This window comes from Phoxinus phoxinus (assembly GCF_949152265.1).
Source record: "Phoxinus phoxinus genome assembly, chromosome: 21".
NCBI classification, from domain to species: domain Eukaryota; kingdom Metazoa; phylum Chordata; class Actinopteri; order Cypriniformes; family Leuciscidae; genus Phoxinus; species Phoxinus phoxinus.
This window is the reverse complement of record NC_136896.1, coordinates 11,383,170-11,409,153: the sequence shown is the minus strand read 5'-3', so window position 1 is coordinate 11,409,153 and position 25,984 is coordinate 11,383,170. Positions and strand designations below refer to the sequence as shown.

The following is a 25,984-nucleotide window of genomic DNA, read 5'->3' as shown; positions in this document are numbered from 1 at the left end:
AAACACACTGTTATATTGTTTTTATTCAGTTCAAGAAAGTGAGGGTATCAACACCTACAAATAAACATCATCTGCTTATTAAGGTCCCTACTTGAGAAAGAAACATTGATCATGTGAACAAAAATAAATAATTTATATTTAAGATATATGCATCTGATTACAAGGAGTCTCAATTGTCAGTTTTAGTTCTAATGAAGCCATTAATACATAAAGGTTTGCAACTCCTACTCTTAAATAATCAGTAAGCACTGATCTATAGGCTTAAAAGGAAACCATCTAACAAATAATTCTAATCCAAGTAGGGTGGTGATATGAAATGGCACATTGAAATTCAATCTGGCATTAAAGACAGACATAGAAGCCTTGATGCCAGAAGCATCAAGCTAAATGTATTTTCTTACATTGCGTCTAGTAAAGTTGCAAGACCTGAGCATTTAAAACAAAAAAACTGTCGCAAAACCTTTAGTCTGAATACCTGCCCTAATTGAGCCCGACCGATCATGGATTTTGGGGTTTATTAATTTTTTTGTGCTCCGATATCTTGGGAAGAATATACTTCGACTTCATAAAACATTTAGTATAAAAGTATGCGTTAAGAAAACTGAAATATTTCTGTTGTTCTTTCAAATACACTGCTGTGAATGCTTTTAAAGAGGTATTTCTTAAGTGTTTACAACCATTGTCTAAAATACCTACGTACTCAACCAATCTAGCATTTATCACACATTTAATATCATGCATAATGTGTAACACATTTAACAGTAATAAAGACAAGAAATATGCTTAAGGTATAAATGGTTATTTTTAAATAAATAAATATCTTTAAGATTTTCTACAGGACAGGCCTTAGGGTAGGTTACTGTTTAACAGCTTTACCAGGGTCATCCATTGTGAAACTGCAGGAACATCATGTGTACAATGGTCTTAATGAGAAGATGAAGTTATAACAGCAAATTTACCATGAGCAGTACAATAACCTGAAAGAACGGAAGCACTTAATACAAACATAATGAGAAGGATAGCATGTATCCTTTTACCCCCATAATACCCATTTTTAAAACAAAAAAAACAAAAGCATAACACCATACTCTGTTCCCCCTCCAATTAAGCCAACTAATCGGTCGGACTCTTGAAGGCAGCACTGGGTAAGAGTTTGGACAGATATACTCATCCAAGCTCTCAGTCTGAGATCTATCATAGTACCATACAATTTGTGCACTGTGTGGGAACACAAAACAAATGAAATAAAAGAAAAAATCTAAAATGGTCTCTGACAGGCACTGTCACTTATTCTAAAATGTCTACAGTATTACTGTCCCTACCAGAGGTAGTATCTTATCAATGCCAGCTTTAAGTGTCCTTTGAAGAACTATATTTAAAAACACAACAGTAAAGGAGGCAAGCCTTGCCGAGATTAGCATCTGTGTGCGACACCATCTGGACAAGCACAGCAAAAAACCTGATGTTGTACGATTATTGGCATTAGGCCTTGGGTGGAGAGTCTTCTTGTAATAGAATATTGTTTTAAAATCTTCCCTTGGGGTGACAAGACTGAAGTGAGGCCTCAGAGGAAAGGGTCCACACCCAGTCCTATTAATGCATTATCATCCATATTGAAGGAGGACTCGTAGGTCTGTTGGGTATTCTGATGCATCTTCTGATGGTGCCGGAGGTTAGACTTGCTAGAGAAACGTTTGTCGCATAGGAGGCAAGAGAAGGGCTTCTCTTTGGTGTGGATGCGCCTGTGGCAGATAAGCTGGGTGGAGACCCGGAAGGCTTTGCCACACTCCAGGCACTGATAGCGTTTGGGTTCTGTGTGAATGCGCCGGTGATTTTTCAGTGCCATGAGATTGGTAAACTCCTTCTGACAGACCGAGCAGAAGAAGGAGCCGGTCTTGTGGCTGTTCTTGTGGTTGAGCAGTGAACCAGCGTGGCGATAAGTGCGCCCACAGTGCTCACACACATGACTCTTCTCCTCCTTACCGTATTCCTCACTACTTTCCTGCTGGTCTTGCGGCTCAGGGAATCCATGCACTCGGCTGAAAGCTGAATCAATCTTAGGAAGGCTCTGAATTCCTATCTGCTGGTCCAGTGTAGAGTCCCAGTCTAAATCCTGCTGCATCTGCATACCTTGCTCATGGTGCGACTGGCCTTGTATGCTGCCATGGAGCTCCTGGTGCTGCTGAAAACTAGCCAGGTTTGGGAAGTTCTGTTGACATATGTTGCAGTAATAGGGGAGTCCCTTACTATGCACCTCCATGTGGCTCTGCATGTGTGAAAACTCACAGAAGGTTTTTCCGCAATCTGGGCAGCAGTGGCGAGCCATTTGAGAGTGGCTCTTTAAATCCAGAGGATCTGTGAATGTTTTGAGGCAGAGAGTGCAGTGCAGGAGGTCAGCAGAATGAGTCTTCTTGTGGTTGAGAAGGGATCCGGCATGTCTATAAGAGCGTCCGCATTGATCACATCTGTAACAAAGGACAATACTGGCATAAGATGCAATGAAATTATGAAGGATTGAAAAGGATAGGTTAGATAACATTTAAGAAAAAAAATCTGACTCACGAATAGCATTTGTCCACGCCATCTTGATTTACAGTAGAGTTCGGATTTCCGTTTCGGTAACAGCGATGTCTCTTTAGACCAGACTTTCCCTGGAACCTTTTACCACACGTTTGGCAGCTGTAATGAGTTGCTCCCCGTGCATGGATTTTTTGATGGTTGTAGAGGATACTGGAGAGACGAAAAGCTTTACCACAAGTAGGACAGACATACTTTTTCTTCTGCGTGTGAATGCGTGTGTGGTTTCGTAAAGCCATGGGATTGGAAAAGGGCTTGGCACAGAAGGAGCAGGTAAAATGGCCTGTTTTGTGAGTGTTCTTATGGTTCAACAAGCTACCGGCGTGACGGTAACTTCGACTGCAAATGTTACACTTGAATGGTCGTTCTTCTTTTCCTAGGGCCGTACGGTTTACATTTCCTGGGGGGACAGAATCAGAGAGCGTCTCTTTGCAACAGGTGTGTCCTTCAAGTAGTTCATTATCTGGAAATACAAGACGGCAATTCTTGCATTTTAAATCTTTTTCTTTTTTGTGGCCCTTGACCTTTTTTCTTGCTGCTGCCTTCTTTTTAGTGGTCGAACAAGTGTGGTTGAGTAACTGTTTGTTTCCTCTGAAGGCCTTTCCACATTCTTGGCAGCAGTATCTTTTGACAGCAAAGTGTATTCGTAAATGGTTCTTCATTGCTAGCTGGTTGGAGTAAGTGTTGTTGCACAAAGCACAGTAATATTCACCTGTCTTGTGTGAGTTTTTGTGGTTGACCAAGCTTCCTGCATGCCGATAGCTTCGCCCACATTGATCACAGACAAAAGGCCGAGGGTCCTTGGGATCTCCTATCTGGCCCTTCTTTTCTTGGCTAGACTTATCACTGTTAGAGGTCTGCCGTTGCTTATGACGTCTACTCATTCTCTTTCTGCCGAAAGTAAGTGCCTGCATTCCACTCCCTGAGGCATTTCCACTCATCTGCATGAGTGTCTGAATTTGTTTGTTGAGCTCTTCAATCTTAGCCTTGTTTTCTTGATGTACCCTCTGGTGGTTCAATAGTTGTTTATAGATTTTGAATGCTTTCCCACATTCTGTGCAACTATGCCTGGTAGAAAAAGGGAACAAAAAATCAGATAAACAAGAAGTATGATATATAATACAATAACTTTTTGCAAAGCAATCAAATTCTGAAATTTTAAATGCTTACTTTTTAACATCGAAGTGTGTCCTCTGGTGATTCTTGAGGGCCAACAAATTATAAAAACGCTTTTGGCAAACAAAGCAGCGAAACACTCCAGTTTTGTGAGACTTCTTATGATTGAGCAAAGATCCAGCGTGTCTGTATGAACGACCACATTGGTCACACTTGTACTGTCGTTCTCCATCATGTGGAATCTCCTGCAAAAGCTCTTGTTGAAATGTATTTCTAAGAAGCGGTTTCTCCTCACATTTCTCCACCACTTGTCCATCTCGTTGTCCCGTGCACTTGTGGTTATTGAGGTGATAAAGATCGCTGCAGATTATGCCACATTTCCCACAAATAATACCTTCCATTTCCACTTTTGGTTTTAGCTCATTCTGGTGGTCTGTTACAAATTGATCTGGCGTATTGCCTTCTATATTGCTATGCAAGAGCTGGTGGGCTTGTAGGTCCTGTTTCTTTGTAAAGCTCTCTCCACAAGTGCTGCAGATAATCAGACTGCATTCACTCTGCTGATTTTCACTCTGTTCATCTCTCTTGACCTCTAGAGAAGACACAGATGACAGGCCAGATGCTGAAGGTGCAGCATGGGCTTGAGTGTGACCTCGGAGATGGCTTCGCAGTGCACGCATGCTACTATAGGGATTCCCACAAACTGAGCACTGATACATCTCTTCATCATCCTCTTCTTCATCCTCTTCACACTCAGCTTGATCTTCACTGTCACTCATTTGTCCATGAATGTTGTCATGAAAGGTCTGCTGTCTGAAATAGGCCTCAGCTGCACTGCCATTGTGTTCCTCAAAACCAATATCCTCACCCGACTCTCCTAAGAAATGTTGATGCTTTGTGTTTTCAAAGTCCATGTGACCGGATGAGTCGTTCGTCATGGTCTGATACTGCTGAATCAGGAGGGGACACGTGTGTGACTTGATTCCTGCAATATCAGTAAATGTTTTACCACAGTCTGCACACATGTGCCTCTCCATGAGGTGTTCGTCCTGAGGTAGGTGCTCATCTGGGAAGGAATTGTCAAACTGCTCATGAAATTCAGTAGCATTTGTCCCGTCCACATACTCCTCATCCACATACTCCTCGTCTGATTTAGGCTGCACAGAGTCTACCAGGTCATGAGGAAGGCCTAATATTCCACTTACATCTTCCTCATGTGATGAAAAGCAGCCATGTTGGTTCTCATGTGTTAAGGGTTCTGAGGAAAGCCAGTCGCCCTCAGAACTAGCAGGCAAAGATGTGGGCCTTCCCTTATGAATCCGAAGGTGGCTTCGCAGAGCCGCCAAATGTGGGTAGCTCTTGCGGCAGATGGAACACTGAAAGATCCCGGTTTGATGGGATCGTTTGTGATTTATAAGACTGCCTGCATGCCTGTAACTTTTGCCACAAATGTGGCACCTGAAGCGGCGACCAGAACCGTCATCATCTTCTACTTTGATGTTATCAGGACATTGTTTTGAATGATCAGGGCTGAGGTCCTCGGTTGGTAGGGCCATAGGCTGTCCCTGAGCATGTACGGTCAATAAATTGTCATCCAAAGAGTTAGGTAGATACATATCACCATTATCCATTGGCCCATCTGATTGGTCATAATCAACAACTTTATTGAGTAACTGAGGCAATGGTGGAGTGTCACTAGTGGGGGGATAAGGATTAGACTCTGGGGAATGAGTAGCACTATCATTGTACGAGAAATTGTTCTCCTCTGACAAATTGGTAGGGAGCTCAAATGACACAGAAGAGGAATTGTGCAACAGAATATGATTTTGAAACTCATCATCATTAGCAAAAGTAACCTGACAAAGGTGACAAAAATGTATATTAGCATCACCATCACCATTCTGTGGCATAACTTGCGGGGCAAGTTCTTGCTTGCTGTTTGTGAGGGCAGCTTTAGAGTTCTGTGCACTGAGACGACCTCGGGTTTTACTATGGGTTCGCTGGTGACTACTAAGGGCAGCAAGATTGTTTAACTGTTTAAAACAGATTGGACACTCAAATATTCCCATTAGGTGAGTTTTCTTATGATTTCTGAGGCTGCCATGATGTCTGTATGTCTTATCACATGAGTCACATTTAAACGGCCTGTCTCTACTATCATCTTCAGCTGCTGTGTCACTTTCTGGGTTTGAGTTTGAAATGTGTTCGGACTCTGCATCATTACAAAGGCTGCTCATTGGAGCAATATTCAACTTCATGTCTGGCTGCAAATCTGGCATAATGTCAAAATCCACATCATCTAGATGCAGCAACTCATCATCTTTATAACCACTTTCGATATGACCTTTTGCAACATTGTTCGTCATGACATGAGACTCTTTATTGCGATGGACCTTTTGATGGGTGACCAGCTGAGTTGCCAGACGAAAAGCCTTTCCGCATTCTGTGCAAGAATGTTTCTTTCTAGATGTGTGGTTGCGCAGGTGGCTTTTGAGAGACAATGCATTGGAGAGCTTCCTGGAGCATATATGACACTGAAAAGAGCCAACCTTGTGTGTTTTTCTGTGGTTAGCCAAGCTGCCACCATGCCTGTAGCCTCGTCCACATTCCTCACATTTGAACTTGCGTTCCTCTTCTGACTGATGAAAAGTGTCTATATGCTCCAAACGACTGGGCATGCCTGGCTCTTGCATAGCCATAATGTTATAGTATACTGATAAGAAATGTCAATAAGAGCCAGCTTGAATGAGTGTGAGGGACACACCTGTCCTAACTATTATCAAAATGGCTTGTTCGGTGAGGCCTGAACGTGAAGGCAAGATTCAAAAAGTTAGCTGCGAATACATTCTGTTCCATTCCATTGAAAAAAATGTCATTGGGAGGTTGGAGCAAGTGCAGGCAGTGGATGAAATCTGTAACAGGAAAACCCATACATTATTTAGGCTACTATTAAGTTCATACAAGGCAGTAGTGCAACAACAAAAAAATCAATAATGATAAACAGCAAACATTAGCATTGCTTTCTCTGTGACAAAAGTTCTGAGTTGACAACCAATGAGTCATTATATAAAAAAAGTAGGCTAATTAAACAAAATGAAGTATTTTAACATTACTGTACAATAAAACACTGCACTGATTTATAGGGGAATGCATTTCATGCATTGCAAACATAAAAAAATATATAATTATTTACACTCATGTTGTTTCAAAAACAGTCTAAATTCATGTATAACTTTGATGAAAGGTTTTGATCCACTTCAAATGTTGACTACTGTATTTTACTGTGTAATGTCAACCACATTGGCAAATTGAAATAATTATTAACTGAATTAATAAAACAAAAGTAGGCCAGTAGAATTAAAGTAATGACTTAGATTAATATGTAGTGTAAAGTATGACTAGTGTCTACTCTATGACTAGTGCAGGGCTCATAAACTTCGGTTCTAGAGGGCCACAGCCATACAGAGTTGAGGTCCAACTCCAACCCCTAACAAACTCACCTTCCTGTAACTTTCTAGTAATCCCGAAGGCCTTGATTAGCGTGATGTGCTTAATTAGGGTTAGAGCTAAACTCTGCAGGACAATGACCCTCCAGGACAAGAGTAGAAGAGTCCTTGGCTTGAGTCCTAGTGTTCGTGATTAAACCACAAAGAGACAGCTGTTTAAATATAAAGTGTGAATGATATGTGCAACTTCCATCTACACATACTCAAAATAAATTAGGACAGATTTTGTTTTCCACAGTTGTTGATAATACATTTGTATTACATAATGAAAACACAGAATCCAGAAAAAATAACTTAAAAATGGAATTTAAAATAAATAAATTCATAGGCCTGTTAAAACTTTTAATGAATTATTAATTTGTTAAAGTTTTAATTGGAAATCAATTAAACCACAGAATTTGGGACAAAATAAAATTTATATTTAAAGGGCTCTTTGTAAATAATGACTTCTCATCTCAGGGTGAATTGCTCCTTTAGGCTATTAAACAAATATGGTTTAATTTATAAGTAGTGTCCATTAAGCATAAAACACCAGCAATTTTTTTTTATATATATAGGCTACAAGTGACAAATAAACCAGCTTGAGGTGTTATATAAAATCAAAGTACATGGAGGGGTTTCTATACCCATAAAGCCCATTTACCAGCCATCATGAACGTTAGTGGTCGGAGTTCTAGTTTTTAATCTAATATTAGGTCTAATTTTAAATTATAACATCATTCCACAAAAATAACGCGGTATTTCTCTCGGGATCCAACTGACTGAAATAACGCGGTATTTCTTTCAGGATCAACTGACTGACGGGCTCCAGCAGTTAGTTAGATGACAGGCTGCCTCACACAATGGAGCTCTATTGACACACTAAACACTTCTCCAGTACATTAGCTTAACAGCTAGCTACGCAAGCACAATCTCGACAGTGTATTAATCGATCGTTGTAATAGTCCTCTAGTAGTCGTCTAATTTAATATAGGAGACAAAACGCTGAGATATGCGGAATAAAATATATATTTTTTGGGAGAGGCAGTAGCATCCCACACCACTGCGAGCTTGTTAGCAATTGGCGGCTAGAAACTGCGGCTAAATCTAGCCAACTGATACAGCAAAAAATAACGTTACGTATACATACTGAATGTTGAGGTCTCCCTATGTGGTGTTGGTGCATGTAATGTTGGCACTCCGTCCACTTTATTTTAGTTCCAGGACGGGCGTGTTCGTCCCATAGACAGTATATAAACGGTTCGTCCCCCCTTTTTCTAACAATTGTCTTTTCCCCATCCCACTCTCGACTCACTTCCTGCTTTTGTTGCTAGGGAACAGGAAATGTGCATCAGTGAAAAAAGTCCGTACCTTTTCCTCTCAAGAGCTGTTTTCTTTTAACATACGTTTTTAAATAGCAAAACGTTGCTTATTATATTATTTCTACCCCCTCCACCAGTTCTAAATTTTGTTCAACCATTAACATGAACCTTGTTTGTTCATTATTTAATGCTGCCATTAATGTTAATGACAGCTTGCATTATTAAAAATGTTCATTTCGACTGTATTTGGCAACTCTTACAATAAAGTTATTGCATTTTTTTAACAAGCATACCCAGTTACACGTTATTATAACCACACCATTTTTTAAATCCCATTAACATTTTTGTTATGTAACTTTATGCACTAAACAAATGAACATCCACATTGAAGTGAGCATGCATAATTTCCCCTCCCACAGGTTTTTTCTCTCCACCCCATTCTATCCCACTTACCATGCACTGTAGTCAGCAGAAACTCTTCAGCAAGAATACTAAAAGAGCAGAGTGATGAAGGCGTTTTAATTTAAAAAAAGAAATCAGTTACGTTAATGTTGGAGACATTCCCCAGGTGGAGAGTGAGGAAGTCATGAATGCTAACATCTCCGCGTTCGCAGGATAATTTCGTCGTGGTCCTAAAGCCGCCGACCTTCTCCTGAGATTGAACGATTTGCAATTCATTGTCAAAAACACAACCGTCTCTCCTGGTAGCACAAAAGGTAAGTTACGTAACGTAAGCCATATATTTTTTAGAAATACTGACGAGATATAAACGGACACGTATTGTTAAAAATGCAGCGATTATGATGAAGTGACAGAAGCATCCGACTGCGAATTACTTCGCATCTTCAGCGGTCCTAAAGCCAGCCATTTTGTGTTTTAGTGCATGCTGAAATAGTAGTTGTATGCATTAAAGGAATGGTTATTATGAGCTATTTGAATTACCGCTGAATTACATTTGCATTGCTTCAATTTGGTCATGGTTGTTATGTTTAATTTTGGTTAATATCGAAATGTAATTCAGTTTTGTACATTAGCAGCCCAGGTGGCAACTTCCTTTGAGAACGAGCGTCTTTCCTATTTGTCCCTGAGGTCCTAATGCCGGCCATTTTGTGCTACCTTCCCCATCCTTTATCTACCGTGGTAGTTTCTGCCAAAATGCTACTAGTTCTACAATAAATATGCTAACTTGTCATTCGCCGCATTGTCATAAAACATTAAAGAAAAATCACAGGGTATAATGTTTTTAAAATAAAATTAGCAGTATGTGTGTATAGCAGTTGCAACCATATTTGGGAAGAACTGTTACCGTGGTAAAATTATGTAATAGATTACTTACCTACAAATCACTTTTTTTCTGTCAATTGTCAAGTGCAATGGTCAAGTTTAAGAGTAAAAAGAGTAGCATATTATTGTTAATCTTATTTCTTTTTGCATATTGTTTGTTATTGTTTAAAGTATTGTTCATTAAAAGAAAATAATAAAAAAGATGGGAAAAATGTAACGACAAAGAATATAAGTTACAATAAATAAAATCATCTGTCAAATGCACATTTTAACTCTAATGTCTTAATTAAAATATAAATTCAAGGCACTAATTTGTGTATTTTGTTGTTCTCCCCAGCATTGTCAGGATGGCTTCACCCCCACCAGGTAGCCCACCAACTGCAGAGCAGTATACACCACCTCCTTCTGAGACCGAGCCCAACAAAGAACAAGACAACATATCAGAACAGCCTACAAGAAGAAGAGGCAAAGGTAGACTGCCAAAAACTCTGCACACTTTTAAATGCTCAACCTGTCAGGAGGTCTTTACCAGCCATTCAGCTCTACAGAGCCACAAGCTGTCAGTACATGGTAAAGACAAACAGCAGCAGTACACCTGTGGTAAGTGCACTAAGACGTTCTCCAGCCGAGCACAACTTTCCAAGCATCAGCGCTCCCACTCTGTTCAGCGTCCGTTCCAGTGCCCTCAGTGCCATAAGGCTTATAAGACTCAATCAGAGTTGCGCAACCACAGCCGTTCACACACAGGGGAGAAACCATTTGTTTGTTTTGACTGTGGCAAGGCATTTATGCAGGCCATTTGCCTGCGTATCCACATGACGCAACACAGCGGCGAGAGGCCCCACTCCTGCCCTCATTGCTCTAAGAGTTATCCCACATTATCGAAACTCAAAGTGCATCAACGATCACACACTGGAGAGAAGCCTTACTTTTGTTCCGAGTGTGGGAAGAGTTTTGCCGACCCTTCAGTGTACCGCAAGCATCGGCGTAATCACCAAGGCCACCGGCCGTATATTTGCGGCGAGTGTGGTAAATCGTACACCGAGCTGAAGGACTTGAAGAACCATCAGCGCTCACACACGGGCGAGAAGCCTTACCTGTGCTCTGACTGCGGCAAAGCCTTCTCCCGGTCGTCCTCTTTGGCGTGCCACTTGCGAATTCACTCCAAGAGCAAGCCGTACCAGTGTGAGCAGTGCGGCAAAGGTTTTACTCAGCTGTCTTCGTACCAGTCCCACCTTCGTACCCACTCTGGCGAAAAACCCTTCTTGTGTCCACAGTGTGGCAAGATGTTCTCAGATCCCTCTAGTTTCCGCCGACACCAACGGGCGCATCAAGGATTCAAGCCGTACCCTTGTGATAAGTGCACTAAGAAGTTTCGTCAGCCAGCGGACCTTGCTGTGCATCAGCGTGTGCACTCCGGTCAGCGGCCCTACAAATGCCAACGTTGTGATAAAGCTTTCGTCGCTTCTTGGGACCTACGGCGTCACATGCTAGTGCACTCCGGGCTGCGGCCTTTCTCCTGCACTGAGTGTGGCAAGTCGTTTACGGAGCGCTCCAGTCTGAACAAACACAGAAGGGTGCATTCAGGGGAGCGTCCTTACAAATGCCAGCAGTGCTTCAAGTCATTTGTTGTGTCATCAAGTTTGCGCAAGCATGAGAGGACACACTTATCCGAGAGGCCGTTACAGGTCCAGGCCACTCCTGAATCGGCTCAAATGTTTCCCACCACCCTTCCTCAGTTCTCCTGCTCTCACTGCGACATGATCTTCGGGACTTGGGAGGAAGTGCAGGCCCATACCAGCCTTCACACTATCTCTCCACCGTCTGATTCTACAGTTTCGGCTTTACCTAACGGCCCTTATGTTTGTGTGACCTGCCAGGCAGAGTTTGCTCAGCTGGCTGATATGCAGGCACACGAGAAACTGCACCCCAAGCCACGACCCCACGTTTGTGACCAGTGCGGTAAGGGTTTTCTGAACAAAGCTGGGCTTCGCAAACACCAGCGCATCCACTCAACCAGTCGGCCACATTGTTGCGCTGTTTGCGGAAAGGCTTTTCTTTTTGCTGCCTACCTACGCAAACACTTACGTACCCACCGTGACACAGACTCGTCATCTTCCCTGCCTCAGACAGACATAGTGCACAGCCAACCCCTGCCATCCCCGCCAAGTGCTGCGTCACCGTCGGAATCCGAGCCCACCGCTATTTCCCTGACTGTTCCAGTGACTGTGCCGGTGTCTGCATTTCAGACAATGCCAGACAATGTATATATAGACAAGGAAGAGGGGCTCTGAACCTATTGCTGACTGTGTCGGCTGCATTGAACACCTAAACAGTGTGTTGGTACTACTGTTCTATAATAACACAACAAAGAGAATCTTGCAAAAAGCCTAAACACCAATAAAATGTCATTTTTAAATGGGATTAAATGCATCAGTGCATTAATAGTAAAAAAATAATGCCTTTAATTTGCCTTGATATTGTAGGAAAATGTATTAATCTTTAGATTTGTGCCAAGATTGCTGAAAGGATTTATTTTTATTTTTAAGGTATCAAAATGTCAGTTCATGTTGCTCTTCAGTATCATAATCACAGATTTAATCTGATGTCATGTTTATATACTTGAAATCAGTGTAATATTTGAATGCTGATTTTAATCACAAGACCAATGACTTTAAATCAATAAATTTGTCTCCATAAACTGACCATTAAAGTGTATATATTATTTAATTTTTCTTAAGTTTGAACAGCTTGTATTGTTTGAATTGTTGTTGTTTTTAAGCAACAAGCCAGTGTATGCGGTGGTAAATATGACAGTGATTCTTCTTGGACATGCTATAATGCTCTTATGGTATACAGTAAAACAACAATATTCTTCTTTATCTGTACCCCCAATGTCCTATAAGCTAAATTATACTTCATGGATTTTTGGCAGTTTGGTGTACCACAAAAAGTTTGGACACACTTGACTAAAGTTTTGATTCCTATTATTTAAAAAAGTTTAATCTAGTTTAGTTGACAAATTTAAGTAGTACCTAGATATGCTCTGTTCTACATAAAATTTTAATTTTCTAATTTATTTATTGTAATTACTTTTTATGATTATTTAAATGGATGAGGCATGGACAATGAAAGAAAGCAGCCAACAAGTTCCATAGTTTAGATGACTTTGATTGTACTGTTTATTTTAATTGTGGGGAAAAAAGTAATTAAATTAGTATTATATACAAAATAGTATGCGTGTCAAAAAAAAATAACCAGTGGTGAATGCCCTTGAATTCAAAACTTAACATTTTAAAGTGTGTTAAAATTATAGTTCTAGAAAAAAAATTGCATTTCAGATCTTAGGCCCTAACCCTAAGTGAAGAAACAAGTTAACTGTGGATAAATGTGTGAGAAACAGTTTTTGATGACACATACAGTTTAGAAGGCTATATATTCAGCGAAGCTCAAAATGACAACAACTTCAGCATTGGACAAACTCTACTTTCCCTCTAAAAAAAAAGGTATTTGGTTTATGTTCTTTAAAGAAATTCCACACTGCTTTTTTGAAATCATATTAATGTTATATCACACAATGTACTGTAATTGAAAGTTTTCCTATTTTGTGTGCAGATATTCTTATTTGCATTAAGAAGAATCATCCACCCTAGAGAGCAATGGCAGCGATAGTAACCGGGCTCATCCCAATCCTCCGCACCGCAGTGGAGTCCACGACCTCCTATAAAGGTCGCACCATGTGGTTCGGCTTGCTCTGCATCCGCCTGGTGACCGTCTTTCTGGCTCAGTTACCATGGAGAAACCTAAATAATGATTTCGACTGTAACGGCTCCTTACCATTCTGCAATAAAGCTTGCTTTAATGTACATTTTGACAGTTCTATAGTGATGGCATGGCATTTCCTCTTCATCCTTCTTGTGCTCTCGGTTCTTCTCATGGAGCTTTTTTCTTCCCATCTTCGATATTCATTCCAGAAGAAGAAAGAGAGAGAAACGGCATCTCAAAGCGAGCAGGGAAGTGTCGGAGGTGATCCCACCATGACTGTTGGTGGTAGGATGGTGATAGACCTCCACAAGAGCAAAAGCAGTGTGGTGGTGTACCTGTTGACCGTGATGGTGCGGATTGCAGTGGAGGTTTTCTTCGTATATGTCTTACTCGTCTGGGTTCTGCCTAAATTGGATAAGCCGTCATATGTTTGTGATGCACAAACGTTTCAGGGATGTTCAGTACAGCAGTGTGTGGTCCGAGGAGCAGCAGAAAAGAAAATGTCTGTCCATGGACTGCTGTTTATATCTGTCCTGGTTATTATTACAAGCTGTCTGTTTTGTCTCTACTCAATAGGCCACTATCTCTGTAATGGTTAAAAAAAAGGTTCTTGGTGAACACAAGCATATTTAGTAGCATTAATGCAACTGTTTATAAATTATGCCCTTCTATTTTTTTTTATGCTTCATTATGGCTTAATGTGCCCGATACTGTAATAATTCATATGATTGTATTTTTAGTCCCACTTAGGTGTCTTTAACTACTATGTACTAACGTTTAAATTAATAATTTGATACAATGCACTTATTGTGAACATACATGATTTTACATTGTACATATTTTTAAAATGCCTGCATGTAATTACAGCTGTAATTCATTTCTGAAACCAACCTGAACCACCTAACCATGCCTGTATCCCACCTCAGCAGCGTAATACAATGTGAACAGAGTAATAAGTACATTACTTATTTTTTGATGTAAGTAAATACACTGTAAAGTGATCAGTTGATTTAACTAAAAAAAAAAGTGGAGAAAAAAAGTTAGCTTAAAATTATTACGTAATAAACTTAATGCGTAATTGAAAAAAATAAGTTATGTGAACAACAATTCCATATAACTTAATTTTTTCAAATTTGACTTAATATTTACTTCATTTTAATGCAACGGGTTTCCTCACCTTTTTTTTTTTTTGTTAAGGCAACTGATCACTTTTTACAGCGTAGTTAGACACCTAATATACGTGTGACCGTGTTTTTATTTAATGTGATTGAATTTGTAATTTTGCAATAACTTTGGAATAAACCACACAAAAAAAGATTTTTTTCTTGTACAGGTAACATTCTTAAATCAAGATACATTTGGAGAAGCAAAATGACTTGATAAGAAGTATTGTTTTCTGAAAATACTATCAATAATAATGAGTTTTTACTTTAAAAAAAATATATTTCCCAGTGGGGTCAGAAAATAATCTTATTTTTCTGGACCCATTGACTGATAATTGTTCTTGTTTTAAGCATAAAGTAAGTAGACTTTATAGGGGGAGACTTTATAGCCATTTTGCTTAAGTAAAGGCATCTTGATTTAAGAATGTTTAGATATTTTAATGAAAAACAGTAAGAAAAAAAACTGAGTAAGACAAATATTTTTTTGCAGTGCTAGGACAAAAAATGTGTTAAGAAATTGCTTTTCGGCTTTGCATGGTGTTTCTGTGTCTGCAGTTTTGTGCCGTTTGGGCTGGGTGAGAAGTAATTTTTTTGTGTGTCCATATCATTTTGTGTGAATGCTGAATGAGCGGTTCTGTTCAACTTGTTCTTTTCAAATCTCTGACAATACACAACAAGATTAAATGTTTCATAAAACACAAAGAGCCATTCTTCGCTGGTCAGAATTTATTTCTTTATAACATGTCTAATATATATATATATATATACTATATATTATATTAAAGACCATTAATAATGCTGTATGTTTTGAGCATTTTAGGTAGCATAAGATAATCACAGACCAAATTGTAAAATATATATGCTGATAGAGCAGATCAGTTGCAGAGGTCTGTTGTGCAGCAGCTTCTCTCCACCTGGGGAGGCACTGGTTCAACACACTCCTTAGCTTTGGCACATCTGCGCACCTCGCCGTCTACAAAAAGAAATACACAATAGCTTTCACAAAAATCTTGAGTTGAAAAGTAATACTCAGGTTGAAAATAATACTGTCATAGACTTTCATCCGTTTATCATTAAGAGCCCCCTGTATCTCAGGTTTACACATGAACTGTAATCTGCAGTACCGTACTTAAGTATGGCACTATCCTGTTTTAGCAGCTGAGGAAATGAATACGGTCAACTCACAGGCTGGAGCGTGCATTTTGATCTTAATGCAGGAATCGAGACCACTGCTGCATTCTCTCCCCTCTATCTCATCACAGTCAGGATTTAATCTGTCGATCTTGTTGCAGTAGTTGCACTTCAGTGCCTGTGCAACTAATAGGAATACAATTTTGAAATGTATCTATGTTATCATTGTGATGGGAACATTTTTAAGAAAAGCTTCTGTTGTGCTGAATTCATTATAGCAATCTTCTGGCAAAAACATAGTCTTTTACATAGTCTTAACCATTTTAATGGCAAATCACTGGTCAGGAAATGAGCAAGAATTTTACAAATACTGTAGATATAACTTAGAATAGCCTTCCCTAACTTGCAGACAGCTTTTTACTGTAAGACGAGTCAGTGTTGTTCCTCTCACTGTTAATGGCTTCAAACAGTTCAGTTGTTGAAAAATGCCTCCCAGTTCCAAATCTGGACTCTGAACAGGACAAAAAATGAGTTTGATGGACTTGTTCAAAAGCTCCCGGTTGTCTTTGCAGTGTGGGCAGGAGCATTGTCTTAAAATAACATCTGATCCTCATTCCTCCTTATAAAACAACTTTTAATTTATGGGAAGCAAGCCATCATATTCTCCTAAACTCCAAAGCATTAAATGAATTTTCACAGTTAAGTAGCTCACCTATAACCGTAGCTAAAAATGCCCCCCAATAACACCTCTCCCTCCATACTTCACTTGGGTAGAGATGCATTTATTATTATATTTCTCACCAGATTTTTGAAGACACCGTTCTGGAGCATCACCATGCAACTCGTGTTTCATTGTGATTCATCACTCCACACTAAATTCCCATATTCTGCTAAAAACTGTCTTTGATATTTCGAGACTGCATTTGCTTATATTTTGCTAATTTCCTGACCAATAATTTATGATTAAGAGCTTAGTGTCTAGCCACTTTATGGAAATCATATATACGTGTGTGTGTGTGTGTTACATACATTTATAATAGAATATGTACATGTATATTAACATATATGACCTATTACCTAATATTATAAAAAGCGCAGCCAGTTTACTGTTATTGAGAAATCCGGAGAACAATGATCTGAAAACAGTCAAAATTCACTCACCACAGAGGGCACCTAAAATCATGATCAGAACCAATGTGTGGGATCCCATCTTTCTTTCTTTATTAAACTGACATAAATGAATGATAATGAGTTATTAAATACGAAAACATAAATAAATAAATATAAAATCAATATATTTATTTATGCATTAAGACTAAAATTACTGTAATATCTGATCAAAATATATTTCTTACCTTCTTAGTCTGTATAGTGTTGCCCAAGAATGAATAAAGGAGATGAAGAATGCAGCATGTATATATATATATGTGACACCTGATAACAAGTGTCCTCCTCCCTCCCCTGTAGCAATAACTTGCTATGGGGTATAACATGTCCTATGTACCATTCAGATCCTCAGTTTAAATAAACACATAAATGCAGTCGTTATGACAATAAATGAAAATCAACATTAGAATATAATTGAATGTTTATTTATTTTAGCAACAGAAGCTTTATTACAATTACCCTGTGTATTTGGATACTTATTTACTTAAATTGAAATATAGGCCATTGTAAAGATTTTTAAAAAATTGCTTATATGTAATACTGGTTGTCTTCTTACATAAAAAAAACAGCATATAATTAAGGACGATTTGAGTTTTAATATTTAAGATATGAAAGACATGATTATGAGAACAGTATCTCACACATTGCCACAGTATTGAGGTCATTTGCTTTGTGTGCACAACAATAGTGAAATATAACACTGTCACACCCTAATGTTCCCAGTCCTTTCTTACCCAATGGCTAAACTGAACAAATGAGAAAATTCATAGTCACATGCACAAATTCTAAGAATGAAAGTTTATATCATTTAAAAATTATAATAACAGGTTCAAATTAATTTGACTTTTCATAAACAATTACTAAAAACATCTGAACAAATATCTGAATAAAAAGGAAAATCAACAATTGACTGTCTTACAGGATAAAAAAATATCTGTATAAAACAATCAAATACCGTACAGAAAAATAATAATCTCGATTAAAAAGACATCAACAAAACATCAATTTATGAACGAGAGAAAATGAATACTTGATGTTTTCCCCCTCACTGATCCTGGTCATTTTAGTTGAAAACTATGTTGTAATCCACAGAACCCTGTTTATACAGACACATCGAAAGGGTCATACCACATATCTGCAAAAAAGAAAGAAAGATATTTTTCATAAATGAACCATCCATGATTCAACCATTAATCATTTAGGCCTAATATCTAACTGTGGCAATGCCCTCAATTAACGATTTCGGTTCAACATTGCAGATTCAAATGCTGGGAGTCTGGGATCAAGGATGAATGAATCTTCAAACCACACACTAGGCTACTATTATAACAACACAAACAACATATACCTTGCCAGTATTCCACAGTGAAATCTCTGTGAGGGAAGATATTAAAAGTAACCACTGAGACCTCATATTCGCTCACAAAACAAAGTCACACAGTAAGAAAAACGTACGGTAATTTAATACGGCTAAAAGTAAAACCACTGTGTATCTAATCTGAGAGACAATCATGTTAATTAGTTGCTATGTCATTTCCACACCAAGTAGTATCATGCATTAATATAACAAAACGTATTACACAGCACTCTAGAATGTTCGATTCTGATCAATCGCAGAATTCAGTGGCAAGAAATTTCTTAATATACACCATCGTCCATAGCTAATCAGTCCGCTCATCCGGGTAACTCGTATGCGATCACAGTCATGTCAACAGGAATCCATTTTCATGCAGGGAAAAAGTTTTCCTGAGAAGTTCTTTTGTTCATATGAATGCGCCGCATTGAATGCAATTCGGTGTGAGCTGTGCTTCATACATTGAGAATACACAATGGGTCTTTTTTACCCATGAAATTTCCCTAATTTGACCGCTCTCTGTTTATTTCAAACAAAAGCAACTAACGCAATCTTAACAGTAAGGGACTTAATTTTAAAATAACTCTATTCATTGCAGTGTTGGTCTTACTGCTAGGCCAACGGAGTTCCACATTGTAGTGTACTTTTTTTACCTTAATGAAAGATTTAAGATGATATACAGGTATAAAATTATTTCTAATCAATATTTCATGTCCATGCATTTTATATTTGCGAGGAGCTGTGTAATAAGTGTTATAATGTTTACTCAGTATTTTGCTATTGCAAAAAAAACCCATTAAGGCTGGAATATTCAAACGAAAGTTTGGTAAAGTCTGGCTTTGACGTTTAGTGTATGAAGTTCAGTTTTTCTCTGTAACCATTTACAAAGTTGGCACGTGTTGCCTAGCGTTTTAAAATTGGTGTAGTGTATTCCAGCCTTTATGGGTGATACAAGAGCCGACTGTACATTATTCCACCATGCAAAAATGAAGCACTCAACCACACAACACTAGTCACAAACAGAGACCTGGACAGCTGAACATGGCTGCCATGTGACTTTCTAGGGCAGCAACGGTGTGTGCGATCAAGACAACAGTAAGATACGAGGCAAATCCACTGTAGACACTATGAGACAAATGGCCAGAGGTGGTAATTAAAACATTCAGCAACACCACCAATTCCTCCCATTACACTTAATTTATTCTCATTAACACTAAGTTTGGACAGTGAAAGCTTGTACTTCTTTGTATTATCGGAATTGGGTTTAATGTGTTTGGTGACAGCTTGCTTACCTCCATCAGAGAAATGGCCAAAATAACCACCAAAATTAAGAGGAGATTTTCTTGCAGCCATTTTGTAATATAGCCAATGCAACCCTTTGAGAGAGAGAGAGAGAGAGAGAGAGAGAGAGAGAGAGAGAGAGAGAGAGAGAGAGAGAGAGAGAGAGAGAGAAAATAGGTACAACTCAATTCATTTTTGGAACACAATTTATAAAATGTTTACAGCTGAAACCGTACCTGCTCATAAATCCCGCATGATGTGTGATTTGAAATGGAAACATCTGAGAAACATGTGTGACATAACTTTTGAGCTTGGGTCACCGTCGCATTGACAGTGGCATTGCCTGTGTAGAAGCAGGAACAATGTATAGAATCCCCCCAGTCTTTTTTCCCATCCCAACCACAGCATTTGTTCTGCAAAGATAATAATGGAGGTGATATTTTGTTTCAAACATCCCAATGCATCCCAATGTTTCTTTCAAGTTCTACTGATATCATGTACCAGGCATGTAGCATGCATTGTGCAGTGCATTATGTACACGTGGCATGTACTATGCTGATAATTTTATCTAGAGCTTTACTTTAGAAGTATTGCATCTTCATGAAAGCTACTTTTGTAATCAAACACCTTCTCTTAAAATGTTTTAAGCTGAATGGAATGTCCTATTATCCAAAACTGGTCCGAAACTGTCCGGATCCCTGCATAGTTATAGTAGGCCTACACTGGGAAACATATTTTTGCTGCTTGTTCAATTAATTAAAATGAGCTAAAGCAAGACAATTGCTTGATTTCATTCTGTTTAGCCCACTTACTTATGTAAAATCAATTTGTGTTGGGAATACATGAATATTCTTTGTGGCAGGGTTATTAACCCAACATTCGTTCATCTTCGGAACACAAATGAAGATGAAATCTGAAAGCTTTCTGTCCCTCCATTCACAGCCTACAGCATAGCCACTTTAAGCCCCAGAAATGTAAAGCAATTTTTAATTCCAGTCGTTTAACCTCAGTTTTGAAGCTACGTGAGTGCTTTATTTGCCCCCCCCAAAAAACATAATTTAACACTTTATTTACTAAAATATTCATCTCAAACGCGCGATCACGCAACGCCTGCTCTCGCGTCAGACTCACGCGTCAACACAACACGCATGTGCGCGTTCACGAAAGCACCACGACGCATGACTATCGTGCTGACGCGTTATGTTTTTTGCGCAAACAAAGCACTGACATGGCTTCATAAAATTGAAGTTAAACCATAGACTGTAAAAAAAAAGAATAGGGTTAAACCACTGGAGTCACATGGATTACGTGAATGATGTCTTTACTACCTTTGTGAGGCTTAAAAGTGGTAGTTTATTTTAATATTTTATTACATTTCTGGCCATTGAAAGAGGTAGTTGCGTAGGCTGTCAATGGAGGGACAGAAATATTTTACATTTCATAAAAAATATCTTTATTTGTGTTCCGAAGTTGAACGAAAGTCTTACGGGTTTGGAACAGCACGAGGGTGAGTAGCTAATTAATGATAGAATATATATTTTTGGGTGAACTAACCCTTTAACTGAAACTGCATGGGTGGATCTTTAGTTCCCATCTTTGAATAGGACTGGATTGGGAGAGTGTTGAAATTAAGTGTTATTTTATGCAGTTTTGAGACTTGTTCGTGTTTAATGTTCCTGTTATGTTGGACATTTAAAAGTTCTGAAGTTAAAGAGTTTCTGAAGTTAAGGTTTTGGTTACCATTGTGCTGAAGAGTGATGTCTGGTGTTTGTTGCTACATATAGTGCATAGCTGTGATAATGTGAGTTCAGTGACAAACTATAAATGCCTAAAATTAAGATAAAATTAGAAAATAAGTACTTATTCAGTTTGTTACTTTTACTTATGTGTATTTTTAATTACATGTGTGAAATGTAGGCTACTTGAAAAATATGATTGCAAAAAAAAAAAAAAAAAAAAATCTGGGTCAATTTTTACATATTGTTTTCTCATATAGTTTTCTTTTTGTTGTGTACTGTACTGTTTCTCTCACCTCCTTCTGAATGTAATGTAGAGTCTCATTAAAACCCTGGAGACTGGTGTCATTCTTTCCAAATGACTTCATTAGTTTAAGAGTATGCTCCTTTAGTGAACCGACCAACTGATTAAGAATGAGGGGGGAGAAGCAAGTTAAAGATGTTTTGGTCATGATTTTATCTTAAGTATTAGCTTCAGACATATAACATTTCAAAAATAGAAATCAGTCAAACTGATTAAAAACTTGACACCAAAGAGGATTAACTATAAGTAATGTGCTCTGTATAAAAAGGCCAATGCCAAACTGGGTGGGACTGCAAATCTGCATGCTTGAGTTACCTCAGTCTTCTGGGTGTAGAAAAGAACCCCACCCACTATCTGAGCCGCGAGAAGAACTGTGAGCAGGATGAAATACTGTAGATAAATGAAGGTTATTTTAATACGGTTACAGCTCAGTGGAGCAGGTCAACTTACTGCTGCATTACAAACACCAGTACCAGGAACATGCACAATTCTCAAGAGGTTGGTGACTATCACTAGACTCTTAACATTTTAGGAGTTGTCCTATTAAGCGTATGTTAAATTGTGCAAATCTCAAATCAGTCACATCAATGGCATTTGAATCCCATCAAGTTTTGTTTTTCTGAAAACTCACAATTGCCAGCAGGCATTTGACAGTCTTCAGAGAACCTAGGCATCCCATGAAGCCTAATCCCATGGTCACAGAGCCACTGATGATCAGCAAGTAGGAGAAGAGAGAGATGGAAATGTAGGGAAGAGGGGGCACTGTAGAAAAACATGGAACAAATACTTTAATATTTCGCAGAATGCAGATGAAGAATCCAAATAGCACTGTCTGTGATTTCCACACACAAATAAATATAAAACTTACTGAAAGTGCCGGTGTCTGAAAATTTAATCCATAGTCCCAAAGATAAGAGGAGGGATCCTAAGAGCTAAATGAGAAAACCACAGTCCAACAGCAATCTGACATGTACATTGTATGTAGCATAATGTAAAAGTTTTGCCTTGTTAAGTCAAAAAAGGTAACATATTATAGGCTATATGACTGCAAGGAAAGTGCTGTTATATTTTTATATTCTTGGTATGTATATTATATACTTTATTTCATGTTGGGTCTTATAGGACTTGCAACTTACAAAGAATATCAAGTTGAAGAGAAAGAGGAAGTATTTGGTGAGACTGAGACAGCACTCAGATGCCATCTGTAAGCACAAAATAAAACAATAAATTAATTTTAAAATCATCTACTGAGAACCATTGAAAACAATAGAGGCAGGATGAGACGCAGAACATATGCACTATGTTCCACTTTTATTGTTCACGGAACTAATAAAGTTGATTTCACACAGTTCAGTACTTTTTTCTTTAAGAACATGTGTGTTACATTTGTTTTCGTATTTGTTTAAATGGATTTGCTGCTGCTAAAAAAAAAAGCACAAAAACAGAACAGGGTACAGGAAGTGTCTTGTACTCTCGTATTTCCTTGCCTTTGGTAACGAAACCAAAGATATCGTTTTACACAGGCATGCATTAACTATTCAAGCAGCTAGCACATGGGACAAAAGTGCTTTGTTTGCTGTTGTGAACATTTGAGAATATATCCTTCGGGGGTTAAATACAGGTTTTTTAGGACTACATCATGTTAGACGGTTCAAACAGCCAGTGATATATTTGTGTTTATAATGTTTAAACAACAGAAAATTTTTTTGTTAACATTTATGCAATAAAATCTTGCTTTTTTAGAAAATAGTACCTCAGATAAACAACGTTTACATAATCACCATCTAATTGTAATTTATCAAAACATTTTAATGATTTGACTGATGTCTTATAACGCTTTCTAGAATACATGTTTTCACCAAAGAAATAAAGATGTAAAACTTACCTTAAACAAACTGGTCAAAGTCAGTAAGATTACACGGTGGGTAAATAAAATGTGGCAGCCTCGCATGAGATCATGTGAAAAAATAATTTTGCATAAGTAAAAGGTTTAATTCTGATTCGCTGTATTGCTTGAGAGTTCATGCCTGTAAGCAAAGCATGACTGACTAGTAGAAAGCAGGTGTATACAGAACACCCACCATAAATAAAATATCAGCCCTAGTCACAGACTCTTTTACATCCACATATCCCCACTTACTTCTCGGAATTAGCGGCATTTCATTTAAAATATGTCAATTATTTGTCATGCTATGACATTTTGTGATGTTTTCATGTTTTACACAGTGCAATATTTAGATAATATAATGGAGTTGACATTTAGAAAAAAAGCAACACTAAAAAAAAGTTTCATTTGTTTTCATCTAACTATTCCCATATGCACTGTGATTTCAGTTGCTGCCCAAGATTTCCAGATGAAATGGCCTCGGATATAAGAGCATACCTGCTCCTAACAGCAGATGAGTGCATGAAACTAAAACACGGGGGCAGAGATCGAGATTAATTCATCTGAGGTCAATAATGCCTCCCACAGGAGACTGAAATTTCAGCTCTCATTCCCTGTTACAACAAGCTTCCTCATCGGCCTGTTCCCCCCTCCCAAATACAGCTTTAGCACAATTAGTGGTAGATAATTAGCTGGAATGTTTTTGGGCTTCCCTGTTAATGGATAGAACGGGGCAGAAGGTGCTGTAATTATAGGGCAAAGTGCTGTTATTAAATGGAGGAAAGCATCATGGATTGAAATGGATTTCAATATTACCTCATGTGATCAGATACACTAGATAGATAGATAGATAGATAGATAGATAGATAGATAGATAGATAGATAGATAGATAGATAGATAGATAGATAGATAGATAGATAGATAGATAGATAGATTGCACCATTCATTCTCTCTCCCTTCTGTAATGTATAACCTTGCTAACAGTCTGATTAATTCTGTCTCATCATTCTCTGTCCTTCCTCCCTCTCCCGACTCTGTAAACAGCACCAGTAATTATGAGAAATGAACAAATGACCATCGTACTAATAGAGTTTTATTATGTTAATATGCTGTATGCTGCTGGGTGTATAAAAGACAGACTCATTCAGACACACACCTGCAGCAACCCTGTTATTTGAAGGTTACAGGCGGTCTCATTTCCCACCCCCCTGGAATTCAGTTTTTTATTATTATTATTAATATTAAACAGCAACTGAAGGTAAGGATTATTTGTGTTGTGTGCGTTTGTGCTTTAACCACTGTATTTTACTGTATCACTCTATTTTTAAACATTTATAAAACATCACCTGGGTAAAAAGTAACTTCAGTCAGTCTTGCTATTACACATTGGTAAACTCTACCTATGCATACAACAGCAATAATTGAAAGTTTTTTCCCTTTATTTTTTCCAAATAACATGTTTTTGTTTTACAATGCTTGGATGTACATGTTACACTTTTTTATACAGATGCAGGCGAATTGTGCTCTACTCTGCATCTCACTCTGTGTATTTACTGCACACCTCTCAAGGATCCATGGCATGACGCTCACGGTACATCTTCTATTACCTCTTCTTCAGATCAACTAGATTATTGTTTTTTTCATCGTCTCCTTTAATCCCACAGAATCCGGAGAAAAAAGGCTGGACTCTACACAGTGCTGGGTACCTACTAGGACCATGTAAGTGCATTGCATTTAAACAATTTGACAGAATTTGGTTCAAATGTGTATTTTAACTAATATTGGTTTTATTGCTATTATTTTGTTTCCTCTTGCAGATGCTCACAGAAGTCTTAATGTAAGACACAGAGCTACGGGCAAAAGAGACATGTGGAACGAGAGTTCAAGCGTGCCAACATCTTCATACAGTCAGTCCTTAAAGCATTTATTGCTATTTTTTATTCAATTATGTTATTGTGACTTTAATGATATTAAGGAATAATCTGAAATATTAGTATATTCTTATTTATTTTCCATCCTGTCCCATTCTTAAATGTTATTCTTACTTGTAAAAATAAGTATTCCAATTTGTTTTCCTATTCCATAGATGATTCCTATCTTCTCTCACTGCTGGGTCAGCTTGCATATCTGCGATTAAAAGGTGAATTACATAATAGTTTGATTGATTTGTTTCCTTTTTGTAGTAACTGAAAAAAATCTGATTCTAGTAAAAGTACTATTTTTCTCTTTCAGAAATGGGAATGGCGGAAGATTTTAGTGGCTCTTTAATTAATGGCCATATGAACCAATAACAGAAACATCCCTGTTTAACTGTTTTTCAACAGTTAATAATGTATTGCGTTTCATTCTTTTTATTATTATTGATTATGTTTTAACAACTAGTTAAAATTGGTCAAATGCATAGGATTAATAG

The 25,984-nt window shown here is 38.1% G+C and overlaps 6 protein-coding genes across 9 annotated transcripts; 3 read left to right on the top strand and 3 right to left on the bottom strand.

Moving 5' to 3' along the window:
- Positions 1–3: 3 nt before the first annotated feature.
- znf646 (zinc finger protein 646) lies at positions 4–9,155 on the bottom strand. Of its 2 annotated transcripts, XM_079595857.1 has the most exons (6): positions 8,954–9,155; positions 8,329–8,508; positions 7,194–7,319; positions 3,748–6,605; positions 2,563–3,645; positions 4–2,465 (listed from the first exon to the last, which is right to left on the bottom strand). In XM_079595857.1, exons 4-6 carry the CDS (start codon positions 6,390–6,392, stop codon positions 1,565–1,567), a joined length of 4,629 nt encoding a protein of 1,542 aa, XP_079451983.1. In that variant the 5' UTR covers positions 6,393–6,605; positions 7,194–7,319; positions 8,329–8,508; positions 8,954–9,155; the 3' UTR covers positions 4–1,564. The 2 variants fall into 2 exon arrangements, with proteins under 2 accessions (XP_079451983.1, XP_079451982.1); XM_079595856.1 differs by lacking the exons at positions 7,194–7,319; positions 8,954–9,155 and having other exon boundaries at positions 8,329–8,420.
- znf668 (zinc finger protein 668) lies at positions 9,078–13,029 on the top strand. The gene is made up of 2 exons (XM_079595863.1): positions 9,078–9,216; positions 10,122–13,029. The coding sequence occupies exon 2, from the start codon at positions 10,132–10,134 to the stop codon at positions 12,076–12,078; it is 1,947 nt and encodes a 648-aa protein (XP_079451989.1). The 5' UTR covers positions 9,078–9,216; positions 10,122–10,131; the 3' UTR covers positions 12,079–13,029.
- On the top strand, positions 10,142–25,984 carry gall (galanin-like). Of its 3 annotated transcripts, none has more exons than XM_079595879.1 (6): positions 10,142–10,255; positions 25,079–25,162; positions 25,236–25,290; positions 25,389–25,478; positions 25,658–25,711; positions 25,804–25,984. In XM_079595879.1, the coding sequence occupies exons 2-6, from the start codon at positions 25,079–25,081 to the stop codon at positions 25,860–25,862; spliced, it is 342 nt and encodes a 113-aa protein (XP_079452005.1). In that variant the 5' UTR covers positions 10,142–10,255; the 3' UTR covers positions 25,863–25,984. The 3 variants fall into 3 exon arrangements, with proteins under 3 accessions (XP_079452005.1, XP_079452006.1, XP_079452004.1); XM_079595880.1 differs by lacking the exon at positions 10,142–10,255 and adding an exon at positions 24,050–24,138; XM_079595878.1 differs by lacking the exon at positions 10,142–10,255 and adding an exon at positions 24,703–24,829.
- On the top strand, positions 13,258–15,398 carry gjz1 (gap junction protein zeta 1). Its single transcript, XM_079595870.1, has 2 exons — positions 13,258–13,290; positions 13,400–15,398. Exon 2 carries the CDS (start codon positions 13,444–13,446, stop codon positions 14,146–14,148), a length of 705 nt encoding a protein of 234 aa, XP_079451996.1. The 5' UTR covers positions 13,258–13,290; positions 13,400–13,443; the 3' UTR covers positions 14,149–15,398.
- On the bottom strand, positions 15,426–17,432 carry LOC306989837 (uncharacterized protein). Its single transcript, XM_079595871.1, has 4 exons — positions 17,199–17,432; positions 17,005–17,071; positions 15,898–16,029; positions 15,426–15,685 (listed from the first exon to the last, which is right to left on the bottom strand). The coding sequence occupies exons 1-4, from the start codon at positions 17,334–17,336 to the stop codon at positions 15,588–15,590; spliced, it is 435 nt and encodes a 144-aa protein (XP_079451997.1). The 5' UTR covers positions 17,337–17,432; the 3' UTR covers positions 15,426–15,587.
- On the bottom strand, positions 17,420–23,660 carry cd37 (CD37 molecule). Its single transcript, XM_079595865.1, has 9 exons — positions 23,571–23,660; positions 22,822–22,887; positions 22,554–22,617; positions 22,317–22,447; positions 22,001–22,075; positions 21,678–21,785; positions 19,882–20,058; positions 19,657–19,740; positions 17,420–18,145 (listed from the first exon to the last, which is right to left on the bottom strand). The coding sequence occupies exons 1-9, from the start codon at positions 23,634–23,636 to the stop codon at positions 18,074–18,076; spliced, it is 843 nt and encodes a 280-aa protein (XP_079451991.1). The 5' UTR covers positions 23,637–23,660; the 3' UTR covers positions 17,420–18,073.

Coding starts and splice junctions, on each gene's coding strand:
- znf668 (XM_079595863.1), top strand. CDS start 10,132: ATGGCTTCACCCCCACCAGGTAGCCCACCAACTGCAGAGCAGTATACA.
- gall (XM_079595879.1), top strand. CDS start 25,079: ATGCAGGCGAATTGTGCTCTACTCTGCATCTCACTCTGTGTATTTACT. Junction 25,163..25,235: donor TCCATGGCATGACGCTCACG/GTACATCTTCTA, acceptor TTAATCCCACAG/AATCCGGAGAAAAAAGGCTG. Junction 25,291..25,388: donor TGGGTACCTACTAGGACCAT/GTAAGTGCATTG, acceptor TTCCTCTTGCAG/ATGCTCACAGAAGTCTTAAT.
- LOC306989837 (XM_079595871.1), bottom strand. CDS start 17,336: ATGTTATACCCCATAGCAAGTTATTGCTACAGGGGAGGGAGGAGGACA. Junction 16,030..17,004: donor GATTTTAGGTGCCCTCTGTG/GTGAGTGAATTT, acceptor TATTCCTATTAG/TTGCACAGGCACTGAAGTGC. Junction 15,686..15,897: donor CAAAATGCACGCTCCAGCCT/GTGAGTTGACCG, acceptor TTCTTTTTGTAG/ACGGCGAGGTGCGCAGATGT.
- gjz1 (XM_079595870.1), top strand. CDS start 13,444: ATGGCAGCGATAGTAACCGGGCTCATCCCAATCCTCCGCACCGCAGTG.
- cd37 (XM_079595865.1), bottom strand. CDS start 23,636: ATGCGAGGCTGCCACATTTTATTTACCCACCGTGTAATCTTACTGACT. Junction 22,448..22,553: donor TTCAGACACCGGCACTTTCA/GTAAGTTTTATA, acceptor GTTTTTCTACAG/TGCCCCCTCTTCCCTACATT. Junction 18,146..19,656: donor TGGCCATTTCTCTGATGGAG/GTAAGCAAGCTG, acceptor TCTTTTTTGCAG/ATATGTGGTATGACCCTTTC.
- znf646 (XM_079595857.1), bottom strand. CDS start 6,392: ATGGCTATGCAAGAGCCAGGCATGCCCAGTCGTTTGGAGCATATAGAC. Junction 3,646..3,747: donor ACACACTTCGATGTTAAAAA/GTAAGCATTTAA, acceptor TTTTTCTACCAG/GCATAGTTGCACAGAATGTG. Junction 2,466..2,562: donor GGCGTGGACAAATGCTATTC/GTGAGTCAGATT, acceptor CCTTTGTTACAG/ATGTGATCAATGCGGACGCT.